General features: G+C 40.2%; 2 protein-coding genes across 2 annotated transcripts; both read right to left on the bottom strand.

The window, feature by feature from the left end:
• Positions 1-2,859: 2,859 nt before the first annotated feature.
• On the bottom strand, positions 2,860-6,330 carry LOC308699329 (uncharacterized protein). Its single transcript, XM_081380053.1, has one exon. The coding sequence runs from the start codon at positions 5,973-5,975 to the stop codon at positions 4,134-4,136; it is 1,842 nt and encodes a 613-aa protein (XP_081236179.1). The 5' UTR covers positions 5,976-6,330; the 3' UTR covers positions 2,860-4,133.
• Positions 6,331-12,768: 6,438 nt separating this feature from the next.
• On the bottom strand, positions 12,769-16,239 carry LOC308699399 (uncharacterized protein). Its single transcript, XM_081380181.1, has one exon. The coding sequence runs from the start codon at positions 15,882-15,884 to the stop codon at positions 14,043-14,045; it is 1,842 nt and encodes a 613-aa protein (XP_081236307.1). The 5' UTR covers positions 15,885-16,239; the 3' UTR covers positions 12,769-14,042.
• Positions 16,240-25,511: the final 9,272 nt, after the last annotated feature.

Here is a 25,511-nt window from a genome sequence, read left to right as displayed (position 1 = left end):
TGAGAGACGACAGGTCGTCAGAGGTTTGGCAGCGATCAGAGAGCAGAGAAATCTCTCGGGCCGAGCGACGAGGCGCACCTATTAGACGCAATTACTTCTTCTGATTGACTTGCTGAAGTACGCTCTTCCAAAGCACAGCCATTTAACTCTAAGACTATTCACATATCTGTGCAAATGGACAGTGTGGCATTGCAGCATAAAAGTGGTTCGAAAGCATTGTTTTTTATTTGTCATTGGCATTGAGCTAAAGCAGCAAAATGCCTTGAAAAGCATATGAATATATTTATTTGGATGTCAATGTAGCATGCTGATTTTGTGGGATTGAATATAGAAAAAATGCAGTATAAAATATATGCACCCCTAACCATTATTACACGCAAAAAACATTCACATTTTCTGCAAGACTTCGATAACAAAAATGAGAGAACATGGAAGAGATAAAAGGGACTCGTACGGCAACACGGCCTTCATGCGTGACATGGAAAAGGTTGAGTGGGCAGAAAAGACACTTTTTTTTATTTCATCAGGAGATTGTATTTCTCCGATAACCGGCTCGGAGTAAGCAGGATAATAGATTAGATTGATGAGCTCTGAGATACAGAGTTTCCTCGCCGAGAGCCGCTTAAAATGAACTCTTTTCTCTCTTTTCCCCTCTCACATCTGCGTCGGGCTGTGACACAGATGAATAGGCCAGTTGAGGACAGGGGAAAAAAGTCTCCTTTAGTTCTCATGCAGCTCCGGAGAACAGAAAACAATCCATCTCCGCTCCCACTCCCGACGTCCCCTTTGCTCAGACAACCACTTGATTCCTCCATTTTCTGTCTTTTTACTCCTTTTCCCTGTTGCTCTTTGCACACTTGTTCAGTGGCATCAACTCTCTAAACTTTATTTTGGGATGTATATGCAGTGATGTGACACCTTTAGTACCTTTAGTTTAATGTGTATGGCTGCATACCTGGTTGTGTGGTTTGCACCCTTAAAGGCGAGAATACGTACTCAAAGTGTGGAGAATACGTAATCGGTTGGTGCATGAAAATCTTCTCCGGTTCATTTCTTTTGTTCAGTCCGTCAAGGTCAGATATCCGTGAGTGAAAGCATGAACACACTGGAGAGCTGCTTTATAGTAGAAAATGAAGTTGTAATTCTAATCGAAAGAGACACTGACACTGTCAGGAATAAACTATATTTTAAAAAATATATCCAAATAGAAAAGTTATTTTAAACTGGTAATAATATTTCACAGTTTTACTGATTTTACTGTATTTTCAATCAAATAAACGCAGCCTGGGTAAGCTTTAGAGACATTTTCTTACAGATATATATATAAAATATATATTTATTTTGAATGGTTGCGTACAGACATCTAAGGGGGAAAACAGTGCTCAATGTAAATTATAAAATGCAACTAACCAGCAAAATGAATGTTTTATTATATAAGAGGATTTTCCTCCTATTAAAAAGGAAGGAGAAAATGCTTCCCATATCTTTTAGTTGTTGAACGATTCGTCATATTCCCTGTGTCCATTCCAAGTATCATTCGTTTTGTAAAATCTGGCCAATACTGGTAGATGCCAACATGGACAGGTTGCATAACATCCTTAATACACAAACAAATGACAAAAAGCAGACAGAAATGTGTCATGCAATGAGTTATTGGCTTCAAGTGTGTGAAATGAGACATTTAGAAAACAAACACTCAACATATATAGAAAATGCAAAATGGTGGGCTTGAGTAGTTTCAGTGATTTTAAGGACATTTTTGTTTACTTTCATACAGTACCTTAAAGGTGGTATCAGTGATTTCAGGCCCAAAAATATTTTTATCACATTCATCGAATCTTTCCTAACGATCCGCTAGCTGCCCGCCCCATAAGCATGCCGTCAAAAAAACGCATCTCTGTAGGCAGCCTAGGCTCTGAGATCTGCACATAAAAACAAATGGTTTAGCCAAACACTCAAAACCAAAACAAATAGTGTTCCAACCAATCACCGACAGGGGGAGGGTGTTGTGAGGTTTTGTGCTCGTGCACGGCTGCACGCGAAGTCAGAGCTGAAGAAAAAGCTGGCTCAAAACCTCACAACACCCTCCCCCTGTCGGTGATTGGTTGGAACACTATTTGTTTTTGTTTTGAGTGTTTGGCTAAACCATTTGTTTTTGTGTGCAGATCTCAGAGCCTAGGCTGCCTACAGAGACGTGTTTTTTTGACGGCATGCTTATGGGGCGGGCAGCTAGCGGATCTTTAGGAAAGATTAGATGAATGTGATAAAAATATTTTTGGGCCTGAAATCACTGATACCACCTTTAAGTCAAGTCAAGTCAAGTCGAGTCACCTTTATTTAGTTTATATGCTTTATAAAGTTCAGATTGTTTGGTAACAGGAAAATTATGCATTTCAGCTTAAGACAGTTCAGTGTTGATTCTGTTCCATTGTATTAAATCAGTTCATTTTATCTATAAAGCAGTTATGTCGTCGTCCAGCTCAGTTCAGTTCTCAGTCAACAGCGTCAGTACAGTCATATCAAAAATGCTGTTTAATATTAAGTTTCCCCAACTAAGAAAACCAGAGGCAAGGAACCCAAACTCCACCAGGTGACAGAATGGAGAAAAAAAACCTTTGGAGAAACCAGGATCAGTCGAGGAGCCAGTTCTCCTCTGGCCAACAAACGAACAAACACAGTGTGATTATGATTCGGACTGCATGCAAGTCAGAATTCAGACTAGGATCGGTGGCATTCTGTAAGCTCCAATCACCGGCCCAATGACGGTGTCCGATGTCTTGGTCGAAGGCAATGCAGCGTGTATGTCTTTTCGGGCGCTTCTGAAAATTTACTTTAATTTATTAAACAGTTGATTTCCAATTTTAATTTTGACTCCATGAATAATTTAATCTGACTCCAAATTTAAATGACTCTTCGTATTTATTGATTTTCTCTCTTAACAGCTGATCAAAATATGAATTGTGATTTAATTTAGATCTTTTATTATTCTTGACCTTCCATACTTTCAGTTATTAATTAATTATGGACCCAATGCCGCATAGAGATCACGTCGGCCGGATCGTGTTTCTCACGGACACAAACTTGCTAATTCTGATTTTAGTCAGTGGATGTAGGGTTAGCTAATACCTCTTAAGTCAGTTGCCTACTGCTCACTTGTACAAAAAAGTGTAGTTTATTTTAGCCATTTCCATACAACTTGCTAAATCAGTGATAGACAGAAATCAAAAGGTCTTCAGTTTACGTGCCTACTGCTCCGTATACATGCGCCTTTAGTTTGACCTACCTTAACTAAGATTTGCGGTAGCACCAGCCTCCTTAATACATTAAAATAATGATTTCAGAATACTTCAGAATAAATCAAGATGTAACATTTATTTTGCCAGGCAGGATTAAGCATCAATTAAAAAGGATTAAACAGAATACACAATACATAACTGATCAGCATAAAGTACAAACATAATTCAAAATGCAATATCAAAAATAGTTTAAAAGAGTCAGCATACCTGGCAATAGAGACACACAGCAACAGTGTGGGAAGTTCTGTTTACAGATGCTTCCCTGAGTGGTTTGCCAATCCCCTTTAAATACCCCAGTGGAACAAAAGAACAATAAACATCTAGCACCCAAATATTTATTCAGCTTTTGCTGGACCCTTTCTCGTGCCCAAGTGGTCACGCCTGAGTTTGGGGGATAAATACAAATGTTATCAACGATCTTTATTGGGGCATCTCCCACAACAGAAGAACCGGCATTGTTTTCTTTTTCTGACTGTTCTGCTGCTGCGGGAATGAACCTTCTTTACCATTCGCACCAAAAGCATTTACTTTGACCTCTCATAAAACAACTGGAGACAGTAGGTGTGTGTTTTGCATGACTGAATGAGACCTGGAGGGGATCAGATAGTGTGAGGAGTCAGGAACTCAGCATGGGGGGAAGAGACGAGATTGGAGAAGTTTTGTTGTGCTCTCTGTCCCATAGATCTCTTCTTCAGATTAGTGAGTTTTATTGTTTTATAGCAGGTTAGAATTCTTGAATTCAGTCTTAGTAGAAGTCCATCCTTACAGTTTCCGCCCCTGGCCCCTTGGGGCAGATTTAGATCAGTCCCTGAGGGGCCAAAATTTGATGAAGTCCGCTTATGGTTGCAATTTCCGTAGGGCTGGTATCTGTAATGGACTGAGCGCAATGGCCACGTTCGTTGAAGTGCGCATTGTGCGGAGAAGGCATCTGAAGTAGCAGCACTGGCAGAGTGTGAATAAGAAGATGAGCACACTGGCGAGGACACATCCACGGAACGTCCAGTCCCACCAGGTATAAGCATACCTTGCTGAGCGGGTAGAGGAGCTGGACAGGATTTCTGCAGTCTTTCTCGCCAGATTCGCTTCCACTTGCGCTTGGTTGAGATGGTACTCAGTCTGTAAGATGATTTCTTGCACCAAGTCCATTGTTTTGACCAAAGCTTGAGTGCTCTGTTCATAGAAAGTGTCCTCCCACCAGGGAGAAACGTCCACGTCCATCGGTACCCTCCCCAGGATGTTTATCTGACCCATTGAAAAGTCCTCTTTCACTTCCAGACAGAACGTGTGGTTCGCAGGGCAGGTCAGACCTCCATAGGAGAAGGAATTCATCTCACTGACGACGCACCACTGTGTGTGAGACACTTGAACAGCATCAGAATGACCATGCAATGACTGAACGTTAATGAGCTTAGAATCATTGGAAGAAAAGGGTTGTAAAGTGTTGCAGGTACAGATAATGTAACTGGATGTCTCATGACAACAGGTGCGAGTGGTAAACAAGGTTTCAGTGCCCTTCAAAGTCATATATCCCGTCAGATGATCCCATTTAATGATTTGATCCCTCACTACCACGCCAATAGAGCGTATGGTAGTGGAATTTAGATAAATTTGGTCTGGGTGAATTAGAGGGAAAGTGGCAAAGAACCCAATACAGCCAGTACATTCATTTCCAGTATACATCATTAAGGTTGATAGTAATTCAGAATACTTAATATTTTTCATTCTTTCTGATGCAAGCCATCTATGTAGATCTAAAATTTCAATAAGATCATTTAAAACATGTCTAGGTGTTTTATGGAGACGAAGATCTAAAATCTCTTGTCTTGCTGCAGTAAACAGATCTTGTGCATACAATCTACAGGCTAAGTCGTGCTCGATGGTACGGGTCTGATTGAAAATTGATTGACTGGTCGTCAGAAGCGCCTGCGCCTCAGATTTGACCGCTTTGATAATGTTTTCGTTACTATTGGTGATGTGTTGAAAACCAGTAGCTACCTGATTTGCCAACCAAGTTGAATATTGAGATTGACCTGTTATTTTGTAAGTGTTGGATATAGAATTAACTGAGCCAAAAAGGCCTGCTATATTTCCAAACAGGTCTCGTTTGGTACGAGCAGATGGAATTTGAACTGCAAGTCTGTTTTTGTAATCAGAAATTAAATCATCGATGCGTGACTGTAGCCATGTATACGTCTTATCATTAAAGTTGCAGTGTTTTACATAAGCAGATAACACATTGGAGATGTTATACGTGACATGTGTTATCACAAGATTGACATCATGTAGTAAAGTCTTATTTACATTTCCTTTGATTATGCCACCTGGAGGGGTGGTATACAATTTCGGACACTGTGTGGGCTTTTTGTAACCGCATGTGGTTAAGTTAAAGCAATGGTGTAAAGTCCATGAACAATTGTGAGGGCTAGTATAATTATCCATATTTGCCTCACATTTTCCCACACAGTATGTTCCTTCTTTTCGGCCAGTCCAAACAAATGTTTTCAAATTATTGTTCGATACCTTATTTGTTAGATTGAAAAGAAGTTCAGTAAACTTTAAATGTGTATTGTTATGTGTTGTAGTGTGTGTGCACCTATATGTGGTTGGTTGGAGGTCCTTAGTGGAATAACATTTTTTTGGATCTCCTCCATGGTTGTTATTTTCATATAGTGTGTGCATGTTACCAATATTTGAATCTGGAAATTCTTCGAGTTGGTACCAGGCGGTAATGTTGTGGTGAAATTTTGGTGCGCGTGTGTAGCTTGTGAGGTTTTTGTCTGGAAGATGGGTAGAACCTGTCTTACAGCATATTTTTGTTACACAATTTGGTTCCGGTGCTAATCCGGGAGGCCATGTGACTATTTCTTTGTATGTGACTGGAATGTATGATGTGGATGGCCCCTTGATATATTTCCATACCCATCTACCGCATCCTAAGGTGTGTGTAAGTGTGACTCGTTGTCCCAATTCGATGCAGGCGGGTCCGGACACCGTCCTGGCATCTGGCCTCCATGGAATTGCGATGACTGTCCTATGAAGGAAAAAGATCATAATTAATTCAATGAACCTTTGAACCGTTTACACTGGGACATGTGGTACCATCTTAATTTTCCTCTGATGGTCACGGCCACACAACTGTTGCAAACAGCTTTAATTTCATAGGGCCCGTGCCATCTAGGGGAAAATGCGTTTTGCTTTACAAAAACGCGTACCATCACAATGTCTCCTTCTGAAAATGTTGTTTCAGAGGTTGGGTTAAATTGTGCATCATTTGTCAGGTCTGACTGCTGTTGTTTCAGTCCAGCCTGGGCGTGCAGCACTTTCAACCTTTCTTGCAATTGCACCAACACCGTCTGCTGAGTTGCGAGCATGAGGGGGCCCAGGTCTGCTGGGGAAATTTCTGGATCAATGGGTAACTTCATCACCCTTCCAGTCATAAGCTCATATGGGCTGATGCCTGTAGCTTTTGATGGGGTTGCTCGCAGCACAGTCAGAACGGTGGGTAAAGCATCAATCCACCTGTTTTGGTGTTGAGCTATTTGCTTAGCAATATTTTCTTTGATGGTGCGGTTCGCACGTTCAACCATACCAGAGCTTTGCGGCCTGTATGGGATGTGAAATTTTTGCTTGATGTTCAGCATTTTGCACATATTTTTCATGACTTGTCCAGTAAAGTGAGTCCCCTGATCTGATTCAATTTGAATGGGCGCTCCCCAAAGAGGGATGATTTGGTTCGCCATCACACGTGCCACGGTGTTTGCTGTATTATTGCGCGTGGGAATTGTTTCAACCCATTTTGAGAATTTATCAATTATCACGAGGCAATAGCGATACCCTCCCTTGGCACTGGGAAGCGGACCAATGAAATCCAATTGTAAGGACTCCCAGGGCCCTTTTGGTGGTTCTGGTCTGCGTAGGTTAGTTCGGCCTAGCTTTCCCTGGTTAATTGTCGCACACACCAGACAGGCATAGCACCATCTTTCAATGTCAGCTGTCATTCCTTGCCACCAAAACTGTTTTTGTATCAACTGTGCTGTTTTTGTAGCCGATACATGCGCATAATCATGATATAATTTGATTATTGGCTTTTGGAGGGCTTCTGGAACGACAAATTTTCCATCTCGGATTACTATGCCTTCAATTATGTTCACCATCTGATCATGTTTCAAATGTGGCACAAGTTCTCCATCAGAGACCCACAGATCTTGTTGATACTGTTTTAGGTCGATGGGTGTGACTTGTGCAGCACTTGCTACAGAAACAGAGGTTGTCTCGTTTTGCCAACGGTTGCCTTTCACTGCTGCCAGTTTTGCCAATTGGTCAACAATGTTATTGTTTCTTTCATGCACATTTGGATTTTTGTTAATGTGCGCGCGCACTTTTACCACGGAAATGGAGTTTTCTCGCGCTTGTACAGCTTGCCATATCGCAGTTATGGTGTTGAAATGTTTTATAGGCGTTCCGGCGGAGGTGAGGAATTTTCTCAATTGCCATTGTGCCATAAAATCAGTTACGACGCCGAAAGAATACCGACTGTCAGTGTGCACGCAGAGCGGTTCAGGGTGTGCCTTGATTGCTTCTTGCAATGCAATGAGTTCAGCTTCTTGTGCGGATATGTTAGCTGGTAGTTTAAACAACAATTGCCGTTTAGCATCTGTCTCGGGAAGATGAGGTGTCCACACTGCACAGCCAGTATAGAAATGCCCATTTTGACAGAATCGGGAACCATCAATGTACACATGCACTTGGCCTGGAAGTGGCTCGTCATGGACAAGGCTTTGTGCTTCTTGTTTGGGCTGGCATGTGTGTGGGTGTCCCTCAACATCCCCGAGCAGATGTGGCAAAATTCGTGTGTTTTTTGTTGTGATTTCGCGCGCTTGAATGTCTGCTAGCCATCTCGCTAATCTTTGGGAGGAAACTCCCTTTATTCGGCCCTGTAACAGCATTCGTACAGGCGTGTGCATTGTGTGTATAACCACAGATTGGAAACCTACAATGGGTTCTGTTGTTTTTAACATCCAATGCACCGCAAGCACATGCTGTGTACATGGGTCGAATCCTTGTTCGACCAGAGATTTTTTTCGGCTGTAGTAAGCGATTGGGCGCAGTTTTCCTCCATATTCCTGAGCTAAGACTCCGCTTAGTGTGATTTCATGCGCGTCTACTTGAATGTGGAAAACTTTTGATGGGTTGGGCAAACCCAGGGCGGGCGCGGCGCACAAACGCTGTTTCAAATCTGTAAAAGCCTGTTCGTGTTCATCAGCCCATTCAAGGACATCATTTGGTTTCGTTTTCCCTTTTAAAAGCGAATACAACGGTGCAGCGGTATTTGCAAAATCAGGGATGAAATCTCGTAAATAGTTTGCTGTTCCTAATACTTTTTGCAACGAGTTTAAAGTATAAGGTCGAGGCAGTTCGGCAATGCATTTTTTCCTGTCGTCTGTTAAAGCTTTGTGACTTTGAGTCAGAGTGTATCCTAAATAGTGTACCTCCCTCTGCGCAATTTGGGCTTTTTCTTTGTTCATTTTAAAGCCTGCGTCACCTAGCATCTGTAACACTTCGTCAACCAGCTGCAAGTGGTTCTCAAGTGGTTCTTCTGTGGCTATCAGTATGTCGTCTACATAGTGAACTACTTTGCCCGTCCCTAGTAAGGGATTGAGCACATCTGCCACAGCTCGATGAAAAATTGAGGGGCTATTGTGAAGGCCTTGCGGCATTCTTTCCCAGGTATACTGCATTTGATTTACAGTAAATGCCAGCTTCCACTGGTCTTCTCGTTTGACTTTAATAGACCAAAAACCATTTTTGATGTCAAGCACTGTGAACCACGAAGCATTAGTTGAAACCTGTGATAAGATTGTAGCTGGATTTGCCACTATAGCTGTTGCTTTAGGCAGAACTTTGTTGAGACGCTGATAATCAATGCAAAGACGCCATTTACCATTAGGTTTTGGAACTGGTAAACACGGAGAATTTGTGGTTGAACAGCATCGTCGAACTATGCCTCTAATCTCAAGCTGTTTCACTATCTCATGAACCGCGACCTCTGCCTCTGGCTTAATGCGATATTGTTTTTGCGGGGGAGGGGGCTCTCCCTCAATGCATACTTCAAAATCAACGAGGCCGCAGTCATGTTCATGGTTAGCCCAAACATCGCTGTGTTTGTTGATGAGAAGTTGAGTTGGATCTGTACTGGATATGGACATGATATTGGCCTTGCCTTGAGGCAGGCATTTCTTTGTTGTTTTGTTTGTTTGTACTTCAATTTGTTTTTCAAAGCAATGAATTACAAAGCCATGTTTTCTCATAATGTCCATACCCAATACAGTTCCTTCGCTGTTATCTGGTAAATACCAGAATTGCTCTTTTAGCACTACCATGCCTAAATCGAGTTGGACTGATTTTGTTTGAGTTGCTGTCATTAAAGTGTCGCCTATACCTTTAATTTGAATCGTTCGCGTGCTTAGTGGTAATGGAATGTTTGTGCAAGAACAAGCGGCTCCGCTATCAATAAGAATGTTAACTAACCGGCCTCCAAGGTTAGCTCTTATTTTGATTCGGTTTCCGCTTGTGATAATGTTTCCTATAGCAACGGAGGCCACGCACCCCTATTGGGGATTGTTGTATTTTGCTAACAGGTTAGCGAGGTCTGCTTGAAGGTTTCTGTACGGGTTATTCAGATTTTTAGGTTGTTCCTCTGTTTGTTTTGGGTTACTCCCTGAGGAGTTGTTTTGTATAATCAAATTCTCCAAACGCTTAAGAATTTCATTGTCAGATTTAGAGTTTATCTTCTGATTATTTTCGGCCCGTTTTAATCTGAAACAATCTTGTGTAATGTGATTATTTTTTCTGCAGAAGTAACAGAAGGGTTGAGATTTGGGCTTTAGGTCGAATTTTTTGTTTCCTTTTCCTTCAGCTAGCCATTGTGTTGTTGAAACAGAACGAGTTTTGCTTTGCTTGAGTCTAGCTTCTATTTTGGAAGCCCAATCCACCAGTGACCGGTAAGTATTCTCGGATGGATCGGCTCCATGAACGAGCGCCTGCTGTATATGAGGACCTGCATTATTTTTCAGGAGTTGAAGTAAAACTTCCTGATCACGGCGTGCATCCTCTAACCCTGAGTGCTCTTTGTAGGTCACCCATAAACGTTCAGCATAAATCTCAAATGGCTCTTTGTTGGCCTGTCTGATGTCTAAAATTCTGTTCCACTCGGCGTGTGTTGGTCCCCTTAACTCTAATAAAGTTTCCCTCAATCTTTCATAAACTTCATTTTCATCCTCATCTTCCTGTTTGATTATAATTTCTCCAGATCTCAATTCGCGTGACATTTTTGGTTTTAGCTCGTCTGGAAGAGTGAGGAGAGCCACTTGCCAAACGTCTCTGGGCTCTAACTTGTATACTGAAGCCTGTAACATTAAGTTGTCCCAGTAGGGTTGAAAAGGGCCTTTCCTTGGCATCATGCCCACAACTTCTTTGTGTTTTGTGCATTCTTCGCAAGTTAAAGGTCGGCTAATGGTAGTGACTTCATCATCTGCGTTAGTCATTGTTTTAAGAACTGCAACTTTTACTGTTTTTTTTAGAACAGTGCCAGATTTACTTCGAGTTCTTATGGGACTGCGTGGTTTCGGTTCTTTAGGTTTATTTGGATAATACATTTCAGTCGCGGGTTCTGGAGAAAGATCGCGCACTCCCAGACTAGAGCGTGCCTTTGGAGTTTGTTTACGAGCTTCTGTCAGAGACAACTGATCTTGGATGCCGCTCGGTAGAGCTGCTACCATATCATCCTCGTCACTATCACTGTATACATCCTCGCCAATTTTTGAATTTATCGCCGCTATTTTAACTGCAGCTATAGGAAAACCTGCAGAACCGCAGCACTCCTCGAGCGCGGACGTGTATTGTTTATCTACTTGAAGTTTCTTTTCAAGCTTTTTAATTTGTGTTCCCATCGCGTCGCCCTGTCTTGCCCAAGTTTGTTTATCATACACGGATGCTTCGACCTGTGCTCTGAGTTTTTTCAACTCATCTGATCGCGCTGCTTCTAGTTCTTTTATGTTTGAAATCACGCGTTCGTTTTCAGCAATAGTTGCTAAATCATTTCGACGTAGCAAATAGACTATCGCGACCGGAATTTTCCGAAAATGAGATTTAGTCTCTAGTTTTCGCCCCTCGGTAGCGTACCAGGCTAAAATTTGCTCATTATTCCAATCAAAATCTACTCCCTTGTTACGCAAACGGAAGAGGAGATCTTTTAGTTGCAAAGCGAGAGATTCCATTACATCCTTGTCTACACTCGAACTACCATTTCCCTGATAAGCCATGTTTTTCCTAGTAATCTTAGATTTATACCGGTTTTCTGCGGTTCCGGTCTATCCTGGGTATTCCGACCCGTTCTACCAATGTGTCTATATGAGGTGCGTCTAAGTTTTCCCTCAACACTTTCTAAAAGATACAGGAAAAATGTACTTACCACAGCAGCTGGAGACAGAGAAGGAGAAGCTCAAACCTCATGCTCCGTTCGGATCTGAATTGTCGCGCCGAAAGACGTCACTCGCCTGAGACCAGTGTTGCCAACTATTTTCAAAGGAAAGTAGCTAATGCCTCCCCGAAAAGTAGCTAAATGTCGCTAGATGACGTCATGCGTCAATTAGCATATTCATGACGTCATCGCGGCGTACTTGCGTTCTGCCTGCCTAATGTTTTTTTCTCATTAAAATCATGCTCACATACTGTATTTTAATATAATATAATATAATATAATATAATATAATATAATATAATATAGGCTATATAGCCGAATGTCCAATAAAGCTGTTCTGATTTACTATATTTTTTTGTCAGACAATAGAACGAGTAGCCTAGCTATTGAATGACTATTTATGTGTAAAATTAACTGAATTGAGAGAGTTCGGGAACTGGGTGAAATAAAGCACTGTGATAGTGAGTATTAAGTAATAAGCACAAGAAAAGAAAGGAAAATAAAACGGTCAAACTAAATTCTTTAAATATAAAAACAAAAGATAAGTGATAAGTCCGTCCGTGGAAACAACACTGCTCATTCACGTCTGTTAGCTGCCGTGTTGCTGCCCTCAGCCATTCACAGAACAGGGTAGACGCAGAGAGAGGTGTGTGACGGCAAGGAGAAAGCAAATCTCGCGCTCGCAGGACTCATGCTGGCAACATTTGGAGATTACTGAGGTTTGTTCAAAAAGTAGCTAGATTAGTCGCTAGTCGCTTTTTTGAAAAATTGTCGCTAAAGGGGTCTGAAAAGTCGCTAAAAATAGCGACAAAGGCGCTAAGTTGGCAACACTGCCTGAGACTGGGAGATCACGGAGGGCGGTCACCACTTTGTAAGCTCCAATCACCGGCCCAATGACGGTGTCCGATGTCTTGGTCGAAGGCAATGCAGCGTGTATGTCTTTTCGGGCGCTTCTGAAAATTTACTTTAATTTATTAAACAGTTGATTTCCAATTTTAATTTTGACTCCATGAATAATTTAATCTGACTCCAAATTTAAATGACTCTTCGTATTTATTGATTTTCTCTCTTAACAGCTGATCAAAATATGAATTGTGATTTAATTTAGATCTTTTATTATTCTTGACCTTCCATACTTTCAGTTATTAATTAATTATGGACCCAATGCCGCATAGAGATCACGTCGGCCGGATCGTGTTTCTCACGGACACAAACTTGCTAATTCTGATTTTAGTCAGTGGATGTAGGGTTAGCTAATACCTCTTAAGTCAGTTGCCTACTGCTCACTTGTACAAAAAAGTGTAGTTTATTTTAGCCATTTCCATACAACTTGCTAAATCAGTGATAGACAGAAATCAAAAGGTCTTCAGTTTACGTGCCTACTGCTCCGTATACATGCGCCTTTAGTTTGACCTACCTTAACTAAGATTTGCGGTAGCACCAGCCTCCTTAATACATTAAAATAATGATTTCAGAATACTTCAGAATAAATCAAGATGTAACATTTATTTTGCCAGGCAGGATTAAGCATCAATTAAAAAGGATTAAACAGAATACACAATACATAACTGATCAGCATAAAGTACAAACATAATTCAAAATGCAATATCAAAAATAGTTTAAAAGAGTCAGCATACCTGGCAATAGAGACACACAGCAACAGTGTGGGAAGTTCTGTTTACAGATGCTTCCCTGAGTGGTTTGCCAATCCCCTTTAAATACCCCAGTGGAACAAAAGAACAATAAACATCTAGCACCCAAATATTTATTCAGCTTTTGCTGGACCCTTTCTCGTGCCCAAGTGGTCACGCCTGAGTTTGGGGGATAAATACAAATGTTATCAACGATCTTTATTGGGGCATCTCCCACAACAGAAGAACCGGCATTGTTTTCTTTTTCTGACTGTTCTGCTGCTGCGGGAATGAACCTTCTTTACCATTCGCACCAAAAGCATTTACTTTGACCTCTCATAAAACAACTGGAGACAGTAGGTGTGTGTTTTGCATGACTGAATGAGACCTGGAGGGGATCAGATAGTGTGAGGAGTCAGGAACTCAGCATGGGGGGAAGAGACGAGATTGGAGAAGTTTTGTTGTGCTCTCTGTCCCATAGATCTCTTCTTCAGATTAGTGAGTTTTATTGTTTTATAGCAGGTTAGAATTCTTGAATTCAGTCTTAGTAGAAGTCCATCCTTACAGTTTCCGCCCCTGGCCCCTTGGGGCAGATTTAGATCAGTCCCTGAGGGGCCAAAATTTGATGAAGTCCGCTTATGGTTGCAATTTCCGTAGGGCTGGTATCTGTAATGGACTGAGCGCAATGGCCACGTTCGTTGAAGTGCGCATTGTGCGGAGAAGGCATCTGAAGTAGCAGCACTGGCAGAGTGTGAATAAGAAGATGAGCACACTGGCGAGGACACATCCACGGAACGTCCAGTCCCACCAGGTATAAGCATACCTTGCTGAGCGGGTAGAGGAGCTGGACAGGATTTCTGCAGTCTTTCTCGCCAGATTCGCTTCCACTTGCGCTTGGTTGAGATGGTACTCAGTCTGTAAGATGATTTCTTGCACCAAGTCCATTGTTTTGACCAAAGCTTGAGTGCTCTGTTCATAGAAAGTGTCCTCCCACCAGGGAGAAACGTCCACGTCCATCGGTACCCTCCCCAGGATGTTTATCTGACCCATTGAAAAGTCCTCTTTCACTTCCAGACAGAACGTGTGGTTCGCAGGGCAGGTCAGACCTCCATAGGAGAAGGAATTCATCTCACTGACGACGCACCACTGTGTGTGAGACACTTGAACAGCATCAGAATGACCATGCAATGACTGAACGTTAATGAGCTTAGAATCATTGGAAGAAAAGGGTTGTAAAGTGTTGCAGGTACAGATAATGTAACTGGATGTCTCATGACAACAGGTGCGAGTGGTAAACAAGGTTTCAGTGCCCTTCAAAGTCATATATCCCGTCAGATGATCCCATTTAATGATTTGATCCCTCACTACCACGCCAATAGAGCGTATGGTAGTGGAATTTAGATAAATTTGGTCTGGGTGAATTAGAGGGAAAGTGGCAAAGAACCCAATACAGCCAGTACATTCATTTCCAGTATACATCATTAAGGTTGATAGTAATTCAGAATACTTAATATTTTTCATTCTTTCTGATGCAAGCCATCTATGTAGATCTAAAATTTCAATAAGATCATTTAAAACATGTCTAGGTGTTTTATGGAGACGAAGATCTAAAATCTCTTGTCTTGCTGCAGTAAACAGATCTTGTGCATACAATCTACAGGCTAAGTCGTGCTCGATGGTACGGGTCTGATTGAAAATTGATTGACTGGTCGTCAGAAGCGCCTGCGCCTCAGATTTGACCGCTTTGATAATGTTTTCGTTACTATTGGTGATGTGTTGAAAACCAGTAGCTACCTGATTTGCCAACCAAGTTGAATATTGAGATTGACCTGTTATTTTGTAAGTGTTGGATATAGAATTAACTGAGCCAAAAAGGCCTGCTATATTTCCAAACAGGTCTCGTTTGGTACGAGCAGATGGAATTTGAACTGCAAGTCTGTTTTTGTAATCAGAAATTAAATCATCGATGCGTGACTGTAGCCATGTATACGTCTTATCATTAAAGTTGCAGTGTTTTACATAAGCAGATAACACATTGGAGATGTTATACGTGACATGTGTTATCACAAGATTGACATCATGTAGTAAAGTCTTATTTACATTTCCTTTGATTATGCCACCTGGAGGGGTGGTATACAATTTCGGACACTGTGTGGGCTTTTTGTAACCGCATGTGGTTAAGTTAAAGCAATGGTGTAAAGTCCATGAACAATTGTGAGGGCTAGTATAATTATCCATATTTGCCTCACATTTTCCCACACAGTATGTTCCTTCTTTTCGGCCAGTCCAAACAAATGTTTTCAAATTATTGTTCGATACCTTATTTGTTAGATTGAAAAGAAGTTCAGTAAACTTTAAATGTGTATTGTTATGTGTTGTAGTGTGTGTGCACCTATATGTGGTTGGTTGGAGGTCCTTAGTGGAATAACATTTTTTTGGATCTCCTCCATGGTTGTTATTTTCATATAGTGTGTGCATGTTACCAATATTTGAATCTGGAAATTCTTCGAGTTGGTACCAGGCGGTAATGTTGTGGTGAAATTTTGGTGCGCGTGTGTAGCTTGTGAGGTTTTTGTCTGGAAGATGGGTAGAACCTGTCTTACAGCATATTTTTGTTACACAATTTGGTTCCGGTGCTAATCCGGGAGGCCATGTGACTATTTCTTTGTATGTGACTGGAATGTATGATGTGGATGGCCCCTTGATATATTTCCATACCCATCTACCGCATCCTAAGGTGTGTGTAAGTGTGACTCGTTGTCCCAATTCGATGCAGGCGGGTCCGGACACCGTCCTGGCATCTGGCCTCCATGGAATTGCGATGACTGTCCTATGAAGGAAAAAGATCATAATTAATTCAATGAACCTTTGAACCGTTTACACTGGGACATGTGGTACCATCTTAATTTTCCTCTGATGGTCACGGCCACACAACTGTTGCAAACAGCTTTAATTTCATAGGGCCCGTGCCATCTAGGGGAAAATGCGTTTTGCTTTACAAAAACGCGTACCATCACAATGTCTCCTTCTGAAAATGTTGTTTCAGAGGTTGGGTTAAATTGTGCATCATTTGTCAGGTCTGACTGCTGTTGTTTCAGTCCAGCCTGGGCGTGCAGCACTTTCAACCTTTCTTGCAATTGCACCAACACCGTCTGCTGAGTTGCGAGCATGAGGGGGCCCAGGTCTGCTGGGGAAATTTCTGGATCAATGGGTAACTTCATCACCCTTCCAGTCATAAGCTCATATGGGCTGATGCCTGTAGCTTTTGATGGGGTTGCTCGCAGCACAGTCAGAACGGTGGGTAAAGCATCAATCCACCTGTTTTGGTGTTGAGCTATTTGCTTAGCAATATTTTCTTTGATGGTGCGGTTCGCACGTTCAACCATACCAGAGCTTTGCGGCCTGTATGGGATGTGAAATTTTTGCTTGATGTTCAGCATTTTGCACATATTTTTCATGACTTGTCCAGTAAAGTGAGTCCCCTGATCTGATTCAATTTGAATGGGCGCTCCCCAAAGAGGGATGATTTGGTTCGCCATCACACGTGCCACGGTGTTTGCTGTATTATTGCGCGTGGGAATTGTTTCAACCCATTTTGAGAATTTATCAATTATCACGAGGCAATAGCGATAAATTGTAGGATTGAAAATAATCCAAGATATTTTAAATGAACAAAGATATTTGCTACCCCCTCTTTCTACCACAATGACCATTTGGAGTTCCTAAGGCACAGAGGGGCTGATAGTGATCTAGGCTTGCAGGCCAAATGTTTGTACTTTGGGGGTCAATGAATTGTCACACCTTTAGTACAGTGGTGGAAGTGTAATTATCTGATTGGTCAGTTTGAATGTCTCACAGTTGGGTTTTAGTCACATGGTCAAGGAAAGGATAAAAGAAGATTGTAACTGTTGCTCTGCCTCTTTGATGCTCTGGCTATCTTCTTCTCTTCCTCTCTCTCTCTCTCTCTCTCTCTCTCTATCTCTCTCTCTCTCTCTCTCTCTCTCTCAGGTAACATTTTTCATATATGCTGGGTACAATTAATAATATAAGTTATCATCATCTCATACATATATTTTGTAACTATTTTAAGTGTAACCATAACCATATTTTGTCATTAAACCTTTTCAATTGCAACTAACTAGTTTTGATTTGGTATTGACTTTGAAGTGCTACATATTGCAATACAATATCGTCACTCTCTATAGCAACGCTCTCCCACAAATATTAAGCTATTTTAACTGCACTTATTTCCGTCGTTGGTATAAGTGGCAGTGGGTGGTTATAGACAAGAAATGTGCAGTTTTCTACCATCTTGCCAATAACGTTTCTTTAGTCACTCGGCAGTTCTTGCAGCTTGAACCACTGCAGGAATTCCACCCTTACAGATGGTGCCGAAACCCGGGATCCCTTGCAGTGTGTTTTCTGAAATTTCAATTTAAACAGAATGAGGACATTTTTCACAGTTGATTTTGTGAATGGATTAAAGCTGACCTTCTGACCATGGAATGGGTAAGTCTGTTTTCATTGTTTAATGGTATGATAGGAAATGTCTCCATTTGCATGAATTGAATGAAACAGAATTTAGAAGGTTTTGAATAGCTTTAATAGTCCCATTACTGTATAATTTGTAAATATTGTGAATATTCAGATCTCCTCGGGGATGGATGGGAACAAATCTGATAATAGTGATGTATTGTTTGCTTTATGGAGCAAAAAAGTTGAGCCTATCTTGAACAGCAAATATGTACCAAAAAATCTCAATTCAGATGATGAAATTCTCACATATTGGCAAATACTTGGTAGACATGATAAGAAATCAAAACATGGTGAAATAATTGAAGCTTTAAACTACATGCGCTTTAAACGGCTACGTGAGTTAACAACATGTCTATCTTCAAGTATAGATGCTAAATGTAAAGAAGTGCAATCTAAAAATGCAGAGGCACAAAGGTCTGAGGCAAAGATTCAAGATCTTCAAACACAGCTAGATAATTTACTAGCTGAGCAGTTTGCTCTGACTGAAAAGTGTAAAAATCACAAAGAGACCATTGCAGAACTCAAGGCTAAGCTAAATGCTAAATTGTCTCCCAAAATGCTTAACAGCAATGGGACTAAAAAGCACGTTCGCTTCTTAGAGGAAGTGACTTGCTCTAATGAATCTGAATCATTTAGTTCAGAAAATGCATGTGCAACTGACCAAGAAAGTGTGCCTATTTCAGTTCTTAAGGTGATGCAACACCGTAATAGCGCAGAGTCATGTACCAGAACGCATGGTGTACAAGCATTAGAGAGGCGTGAAAATCCTCAAACTCCAGGAGAACGTAGCAAACATCCCTATGGTAAAGAAAGCAGGTTTTGCAGTTCCTGTCAGAAAATAGGCCATATAGAGGGAAAATGCTGGTCACTGGGAAGGGGCAGACCTCCACCTTATTTTCAGAAAAATAGTAAACCACTTTCTAAGAGCAAAAATCAGCGATCTGCACGTACAGGTAAAACTCTTAGTGAGTTAACTGCTTTGTTCATGCAAGGCCTTCAGCTATTAACTTCACTTGCTAGTGGGTTAGTAGCCCAATAGCAAGAAGTTTAATATCCAAATTGCAATGATCCTGTTTGTATGTTCAAATTTGTAATTGTGCGTAACACATTGTGCTCATAGAACACACATTATAGTTGTTTGTGCTACATGTGCACATAGGCTAATTAAGTTAATTCTTTAAAACACATGATTGCTTTACTGTAAGTGTTGTATGAAACACTTAGGTTAAAAGGTTGTAGATGCTAAGAATTCTAGACCATGTATCTTGTGTAAACTGGAATAACTGTTTACTGGAATTGCATAGCAATTTCAAGTTGCATGTGTGACTATGTTGACTTTGTTTGTCTCCTTAGTGGAAACTCTGCTATTTTTCCATATAGCAGTAGTAAAACCACGTAAAGGAGCATAGAATTGCCATGTGGCCACAATGTTAATCACAATTTGCATTAACCATGAAAATGCTTCCCTCACAACAGGATTCAGTAACTCTGTACTTTGCACTTTTCTCATGCTCCTTTAACTGAAACAATGGTGTGGGAACATTTTGAGCCAGATCACACCTCATACTCACATTCTCATGCTGGCTCCCTGTTACAACAACAGGACCAAATTTGCATCACAATTGTAAAACCTCCTCACCTTTGTTTTGGGGCATGATGAATTTACACATAGCCACAGCTAAATGCAGCCACCATTTGATCTTCACACAAAGACAAATCTGCATCTATCTGATTCTGCCTCACAAAATGAATGCATACAATGTTATTTAAGTCTTTACATCTAGACTGAATTATAACTGAATTGCATCCAGTAATTGTTTGTTTTGTTTTTCTTTGGATTTACTTTATCACTTAAGTAATCATTTGTCTCACCAAGTTAAATTTTAAATTGTATGTCAGTACTTCTCATTTTTACCCAAGTACAAATATTTGTATTCTCATTAATGCATTTGAAACGATTTCTGCTTATTTGTATTTTGTCCATTTTACTTGCAACAATGTTTATGGACGTTAATTGAATTGAATCTCTGTGTTTGGTTACACTGAATATTTTGCTGATACTCTTCATGAAATGGGGTTTTAAACCAGCATTTGTTGTTTTGTTATAATGCAATTTATTTAAATGTTTCCAGAATGAGTGTAAGAGCTTGTGAGATCTTCTTTTATTCTCCCTTGACCATCTTTTTAAGTACATCAATTTAAGGGCTTTTTGCCAAAGACTAATTTTAATCTGACCATATCAATCCTCTGACCAATGACAAATGCCATGTGTCTGCTTTTGCTGTTTGTTGTTATGCTCTTTTAAGATTGCAGGATCCCTGCAACCAAAGTTCACATTCTGTGACCCGTCTCATAAAGAGAAACCAGCGTTTGCTCCCAGATTCAGTGCCTGTTCTTGTGGAGGTGTGAAGTGTTCGATGGATGATTTGCATCTATGAACGGTGCAACACCATTTAATGGAGCCTCCTCATGCAGGGCTGAAGGAGAACAAAGACTGAGCATTAACCAACCGAGATTGCAACAAGCTTGGACGAAAAGTCTGAAGATACAACTACACGCAACAGAAAGCATGTCTTTATGGATTGTGTCACCTTTGGACTCCATGTGTGTGGCCAACGGTGCCAAGGGGGGAAATTGTAGGATTGAAAATAATCCAAGATATTTTAAATGAACAAAGATATTTGCTACCCCCTCTTTCTACCACAATGACCATTTGGAGTTCCTAAGGCACAGAGGGGCTGATAGTGATCTAGGCTTGCAGGCCAAATGTTTGTACTTTGGGGGTCAATGAATTGTCACACCTTTAGTACAGTGGTGGAAGTGTAATTATCTGATTGGTCAGTTTGAATGTCTCACAGTTGGGTTTTAGTCACATGGTCAAGGAAAGGATAAAAGAAGATTGTAACTGTTGCTCTGTCTCTTTGATGCTCTGGCTATCTTCTTCTCTTCCTCTCTCTCTCTCTCTCTCTCTCTCTCTCTCTCTCTCTCTCTCTCTCTCTCTCTCTCTCTATCTATCTCTCTATCTCTCTCTCAGGTAACATTTTTCACATATGCTGGGTACAATTAATAATATAAGTTATCATCATCTCATACATGTATTTTGTAACTATTTTAGGTGTAACCATAACCATAATTTGTCATTAAACCTTTTCAATTGCAACTAATGTGCTAACTAGTTTTGATTTGGATTTGACTTTGAAGTGCTACATATTGCAATACAATATCATCACTATCTATAGCAACGCTCTCCCACAAATATTAAGCTATTGTAACTGCACTTATTTCCGTCGTTGGTATAAGTGGCAGTGGGTGGTTATAGACAAGAAATGTGCAGTTTTCTACCATCTTGCCAATAACGTTTCTTTAGTCATTCGGCAGTTCTTGCAGCTTGAACCACTGCAGGAATTCCACCCTTACAATTCAAACATTCATCCAGTTTGATATTGTGTGGTCTTGATGTTGTGAGTCTTGAAGCAAATCCACTACTGAAGAGCACACAGGCTTAAACACTCTATGAGTATAATCACACTTTTTTGACATAGCATCTTCATTCTTGTGACATAATGTGTGTTCTCGTCATCAGCAAGAGTAAGAAACGCAGGAAAGAGTGAAGTCTCACCGTGCAGAGTTCTTGTTTTAATTAGATATCATAGTAAAATATGCGAGAGTTAAGAGGACAAAAGATGGGCGCTGGCGTTCAGAAAGTGTAGAGGGATGAAAACAGGAGGTATTGTTAATTCCATAGCTGTCTGCTTACATTTTTATCCTCATTACTCTGTGTGAGAATACGTGCACGCGCACTCTGTTGTGTTCACGAGCTGACAGGGAATGTTTCGGGTGAGAACGCAATGGTTTGTGTGGCACTGCAGAAATTGCAGATGCTGTGGTGGTGGGTGAGAGAACGAGAAAGTGAGAGAGAGGAGAGGAGAGCGCCACGCTCCTGGAATGCTAACGACACCTCGCCTCACCCTCCGAACGAATGTTTCAAAACAAAAAAGAGGAGTATGCGGCACTTTGGAACACTGGCAAAGGAATTGAAATGAATGGTTTGCCCCAGAGCTCTTAAGCTTGTGACCTTCAGTGTTCTGTCATGTACTTTTCACATGAGATAGGCTTTTGAATCCTAATATTTGAGAATAAAGTATCGTGCCTTCTGAATAAAAATTAGGATGGGGGAAAATGCTGGAGCTGATGATTTATTATTATTATTATTATTATTATTTTAAAGAGGTTGTCTGACCTTTTTGTACTGGTTAAAATGCATTTCCGAAAACTTCGATCCAATGTTGATTTAGGCTTGTTAATGTATACACTAGCATTCAAAAGTTTGGGGTCGGTAAGATTTTTAATGCTTTTGAAAGAAGTCTAGTCTGCTCACCAAGGCTGCATTTATTTGATTAAAAAAACAGTAAAAACTGTACTATTGTGAAATATTATTACAATTTAAAAGGAGCTGCTTCCATTGTAATATATTTTGAAATGTAATTTATTTCTGTGATGCAAAGCTGAATTTTCAGCATCATTACTCCAGTCTTCATTTTCACATGATCCTTCAGAAATCATGCTAATATGCTGATTTGTTGCTCAAGAAACATTTCTTATCATTATCAATGTTGAAAATGTCAGTTGTGCTGCTTACTTTTTTTTCTGAAAACTGATACATTATTTTCGAGATTTTTTTTTTATATAAACAAAGTTCAAAGAATAGCATTTATTTGAATGTATTTTTTGTACCAATGTACTGTATAAGTCTACTGTCACGATTTATAAATTTTAATGTACCCTTGCCAATTAAAAGTATTCATTTCCTTTAAAAAAAAAATCTTACTGACCCAAACTTTTGAATGGTAGTGTACGTGTCTTCAGAACACTTGGAGCACAGAATCTTATAACACAGAATCAACTTTTATTGTGCTTTTTTTGGTCATTTTGAAGCTTGATGGACTTTTATTACATGGAAAAGAGCGACCATTGGATTCTTCAACCTTCCAAACTAGAATTAAAGTCATATGAGTTTGGAACAGTATGAGGGTGAGTAAATGATTGCATAACTTCATCTTCATTTTTCGATGAACTCATTACCTTGACCGCCTGACCTGCCCACACAAGGGCAGTACCAGCGCAGGACACCACTGGCTCTGCCAGGGTCACCATGATTTTGCCAAGTAGGACATGTTCTTGGATCAACATATTTTGTAGATCCTGGAACAACATTCCAGTCTGAACATTTTGTCCTAACCTTATCATTACCTCTAAACCTAACCCTACCCATTAAGTTATTCTTTTAAATCAGAGGGAAATGATAGGGGAATTACACAAATGTAGAAGGCTGTAAGCCTAAACTTGACATAAGCTTCCCCTAAAATCTGATTGGTTGATTGGAATGTTGTGCCAGGATCAACAAAGATGTTGATCCAGGAACATGTTAGACTTGGTGAAATCATGTTCATCCTCTGCCAGCCAGGGGACGGCCCAATCTACAGGTCTTGGAGCTGTCAATCCAGGAACGCACAATAGTCACAGAAAGCATCTACCTCTCGAAGAACTGTCGATACATCACACACACATGCCCAGACACTCCCTGCCCGAGGGGATGGCCACAGTGCTGTACCCAGCTGTCACCTCTCCGCCATTAATCCACTGCTCTGGCCGACAAAATCCATCTCCCTCTAGCAGGGGTTTGACAGTGGGTAAAAGTGCCGCTGAGATAGCCAGGTTCGGATCAATCGCTTCGATCCCAGCTCCTATGCCAAGACCCATTCATCAGCCTCTGGTTGTTATTGTTTGTTTCTTGCTTTCCTCAACAACCCGTCTCTCGAGGTTTAGAAGCAGCAGGTTCAGGGCTGGGAGCAGGGATGTGGAAAAACTGTGGCATGAAGTCAAGAACTCGAGGAACCCTTGAGCTTTCACTTCCTTTACTGTCTTTTAAGGGATGTTTGAGAGATGGGATATAGGGGAATTACCAGAGATGTGTATAACGCTCAACAGGTATGGGTTTGTCATTGAGCGACTGCCGATGTCTAGAGAGCAGGAATTTATTTATTTGATTAGAGATCTAGAAAAAGGCAAAGAATATATATATTTCTTTTCAAAATCCTGAAATTTACTCTTTAATTCCAGGCTTGAATTTCCGCATGGGATTGCGCGTACTGAGCATAATTTTACTCATTCCCGCAGATTTTGTACTCGCACCCAAAGTGTGCGCACATAAAGATAAGTATATTGGCTATGTAAAACATATAGTATAATGGGTCTGTGTGTCAGGTCTTAAAGTGAATGTAGTCTAATATACCAGCTGCCAAATTATGAGATAATATTAAAAATATCGATATGGCAGTTTTTCCCTGGTATCGATGTCAAAATTGTGGCCAGTGAAAATGTTGAGTGGCTAGTAACTTTGTAAAACCATATAGCCACAGTGGCTGGTGAGCAAAAAAAGTTAATGTCAAGCCCTGTATGACTATAATATAATATAATATAATATAATTTAGTAAGAGCAAAATTAGATTAAATAATGAAATCATATTTTACTCTATATTTACTGAAATATATTTGATTTCAATTAAAAATAAATTCTTTCTTTTTAAATATATTTTATAATGTCATTTATTCCTGTGATTACAAAGCTGAATAGATTTAATTACACTGTAGTGTCCAAAAGTCTTAAGACCACATTACAAATCTGGGATTCATAATCGGATGTAGGCCTGTATAATATAAACTACCATTCAAAAGTCTGTAAAAACAGTAATATTGTCAACTATTATTTCATTTTAAAATAACTGTATTCTATTTTAATATATTTAAATAAAATAATCCTGAGGCAACGCTGAATTTTCAGCATCATTACTCCGGGAATCATTCTAATATGCTGATTTGTTGCTCAAGAAACATTTATTATTAGCATCAATTATTAATTTAAAAGAAAGTTGCAGTGCTTACTTGTAATGCTTAGATCCGATGAAGATGAAGATGAAGATAGTATAATAGGTTTAATAGATAAATCCAAATAGACTGCAAACACGAACAATACCGGACACTGAACAGAACACAGACAGGAACTTAAATACACATTAATGATTAACTAAGGGACGAACAGCTGTGATGATAGTGTTAGAGTCCATGGTGACTGATGAGTGGCAGGAAACTAGAACAAAGGAACAAGTGATGAATGAAAACAAACAGAAAGTCCAAGAAAACTGAAACAAACTGGACATGACTGTGACATTATTGACATTACAGTTGGGATTCTTGTGACGAATAGAAAGTTCAAAAGAACAGCTTTTTATTTGAAATATAAATAATTTGTAATGTTTTAAAGATATGTCGGATTAAAGCTGCAGTCCGTAACTTTTTTGGGTTAAAAATTACCCAATTTTTTTTTTGAGCAAGTACATAACCAGCCAGTGTTCAAAACTCTGCTTGCTTGAGCTCGATTCAAAACGGTAAGCTTGTAATAATGTTTTTAATTCCAGTGGGACTGGTGGATTTCCACGGGAAATTCAAGCATGTCTTTGCATCATTACGTCACATCTGTACACATAAATAAGGAGTCCCGGCTAGTAGGCT

The sequence above is a fragment of the Scardinius erythrophthalmus genome, assembly GCF_964197995.2.
Source record: "Scardinius erythrophthalmus genome assembly, chromosome: 12".
NCBI lineage: Eukaryota > Metazoa > Chordata > Actinopteri > Cypriniformes > Leuciscidae > Scardinius > Scardinius erythrophthalmus.
This window is presented reverse-complemented; position numbering and strand designations above follow the sequence as displayed.

Bases quoted from the DNA above. Each gene is read 5' to 3' on its own strand.
- LOC308699329 (XM_081380053.1), bottom strand. From the start codon at position 5,975: ATGCACACACTATATGAAAATAACAACCATGGAGGAGATCCAAAAAAA.
- LOC308699399 (XM_081380181.1), bottom strand. From the start codon at position 15,884: ATGCACACACTATATGAAAATAACAACCATGGAGGAGATCCAAAAAAA.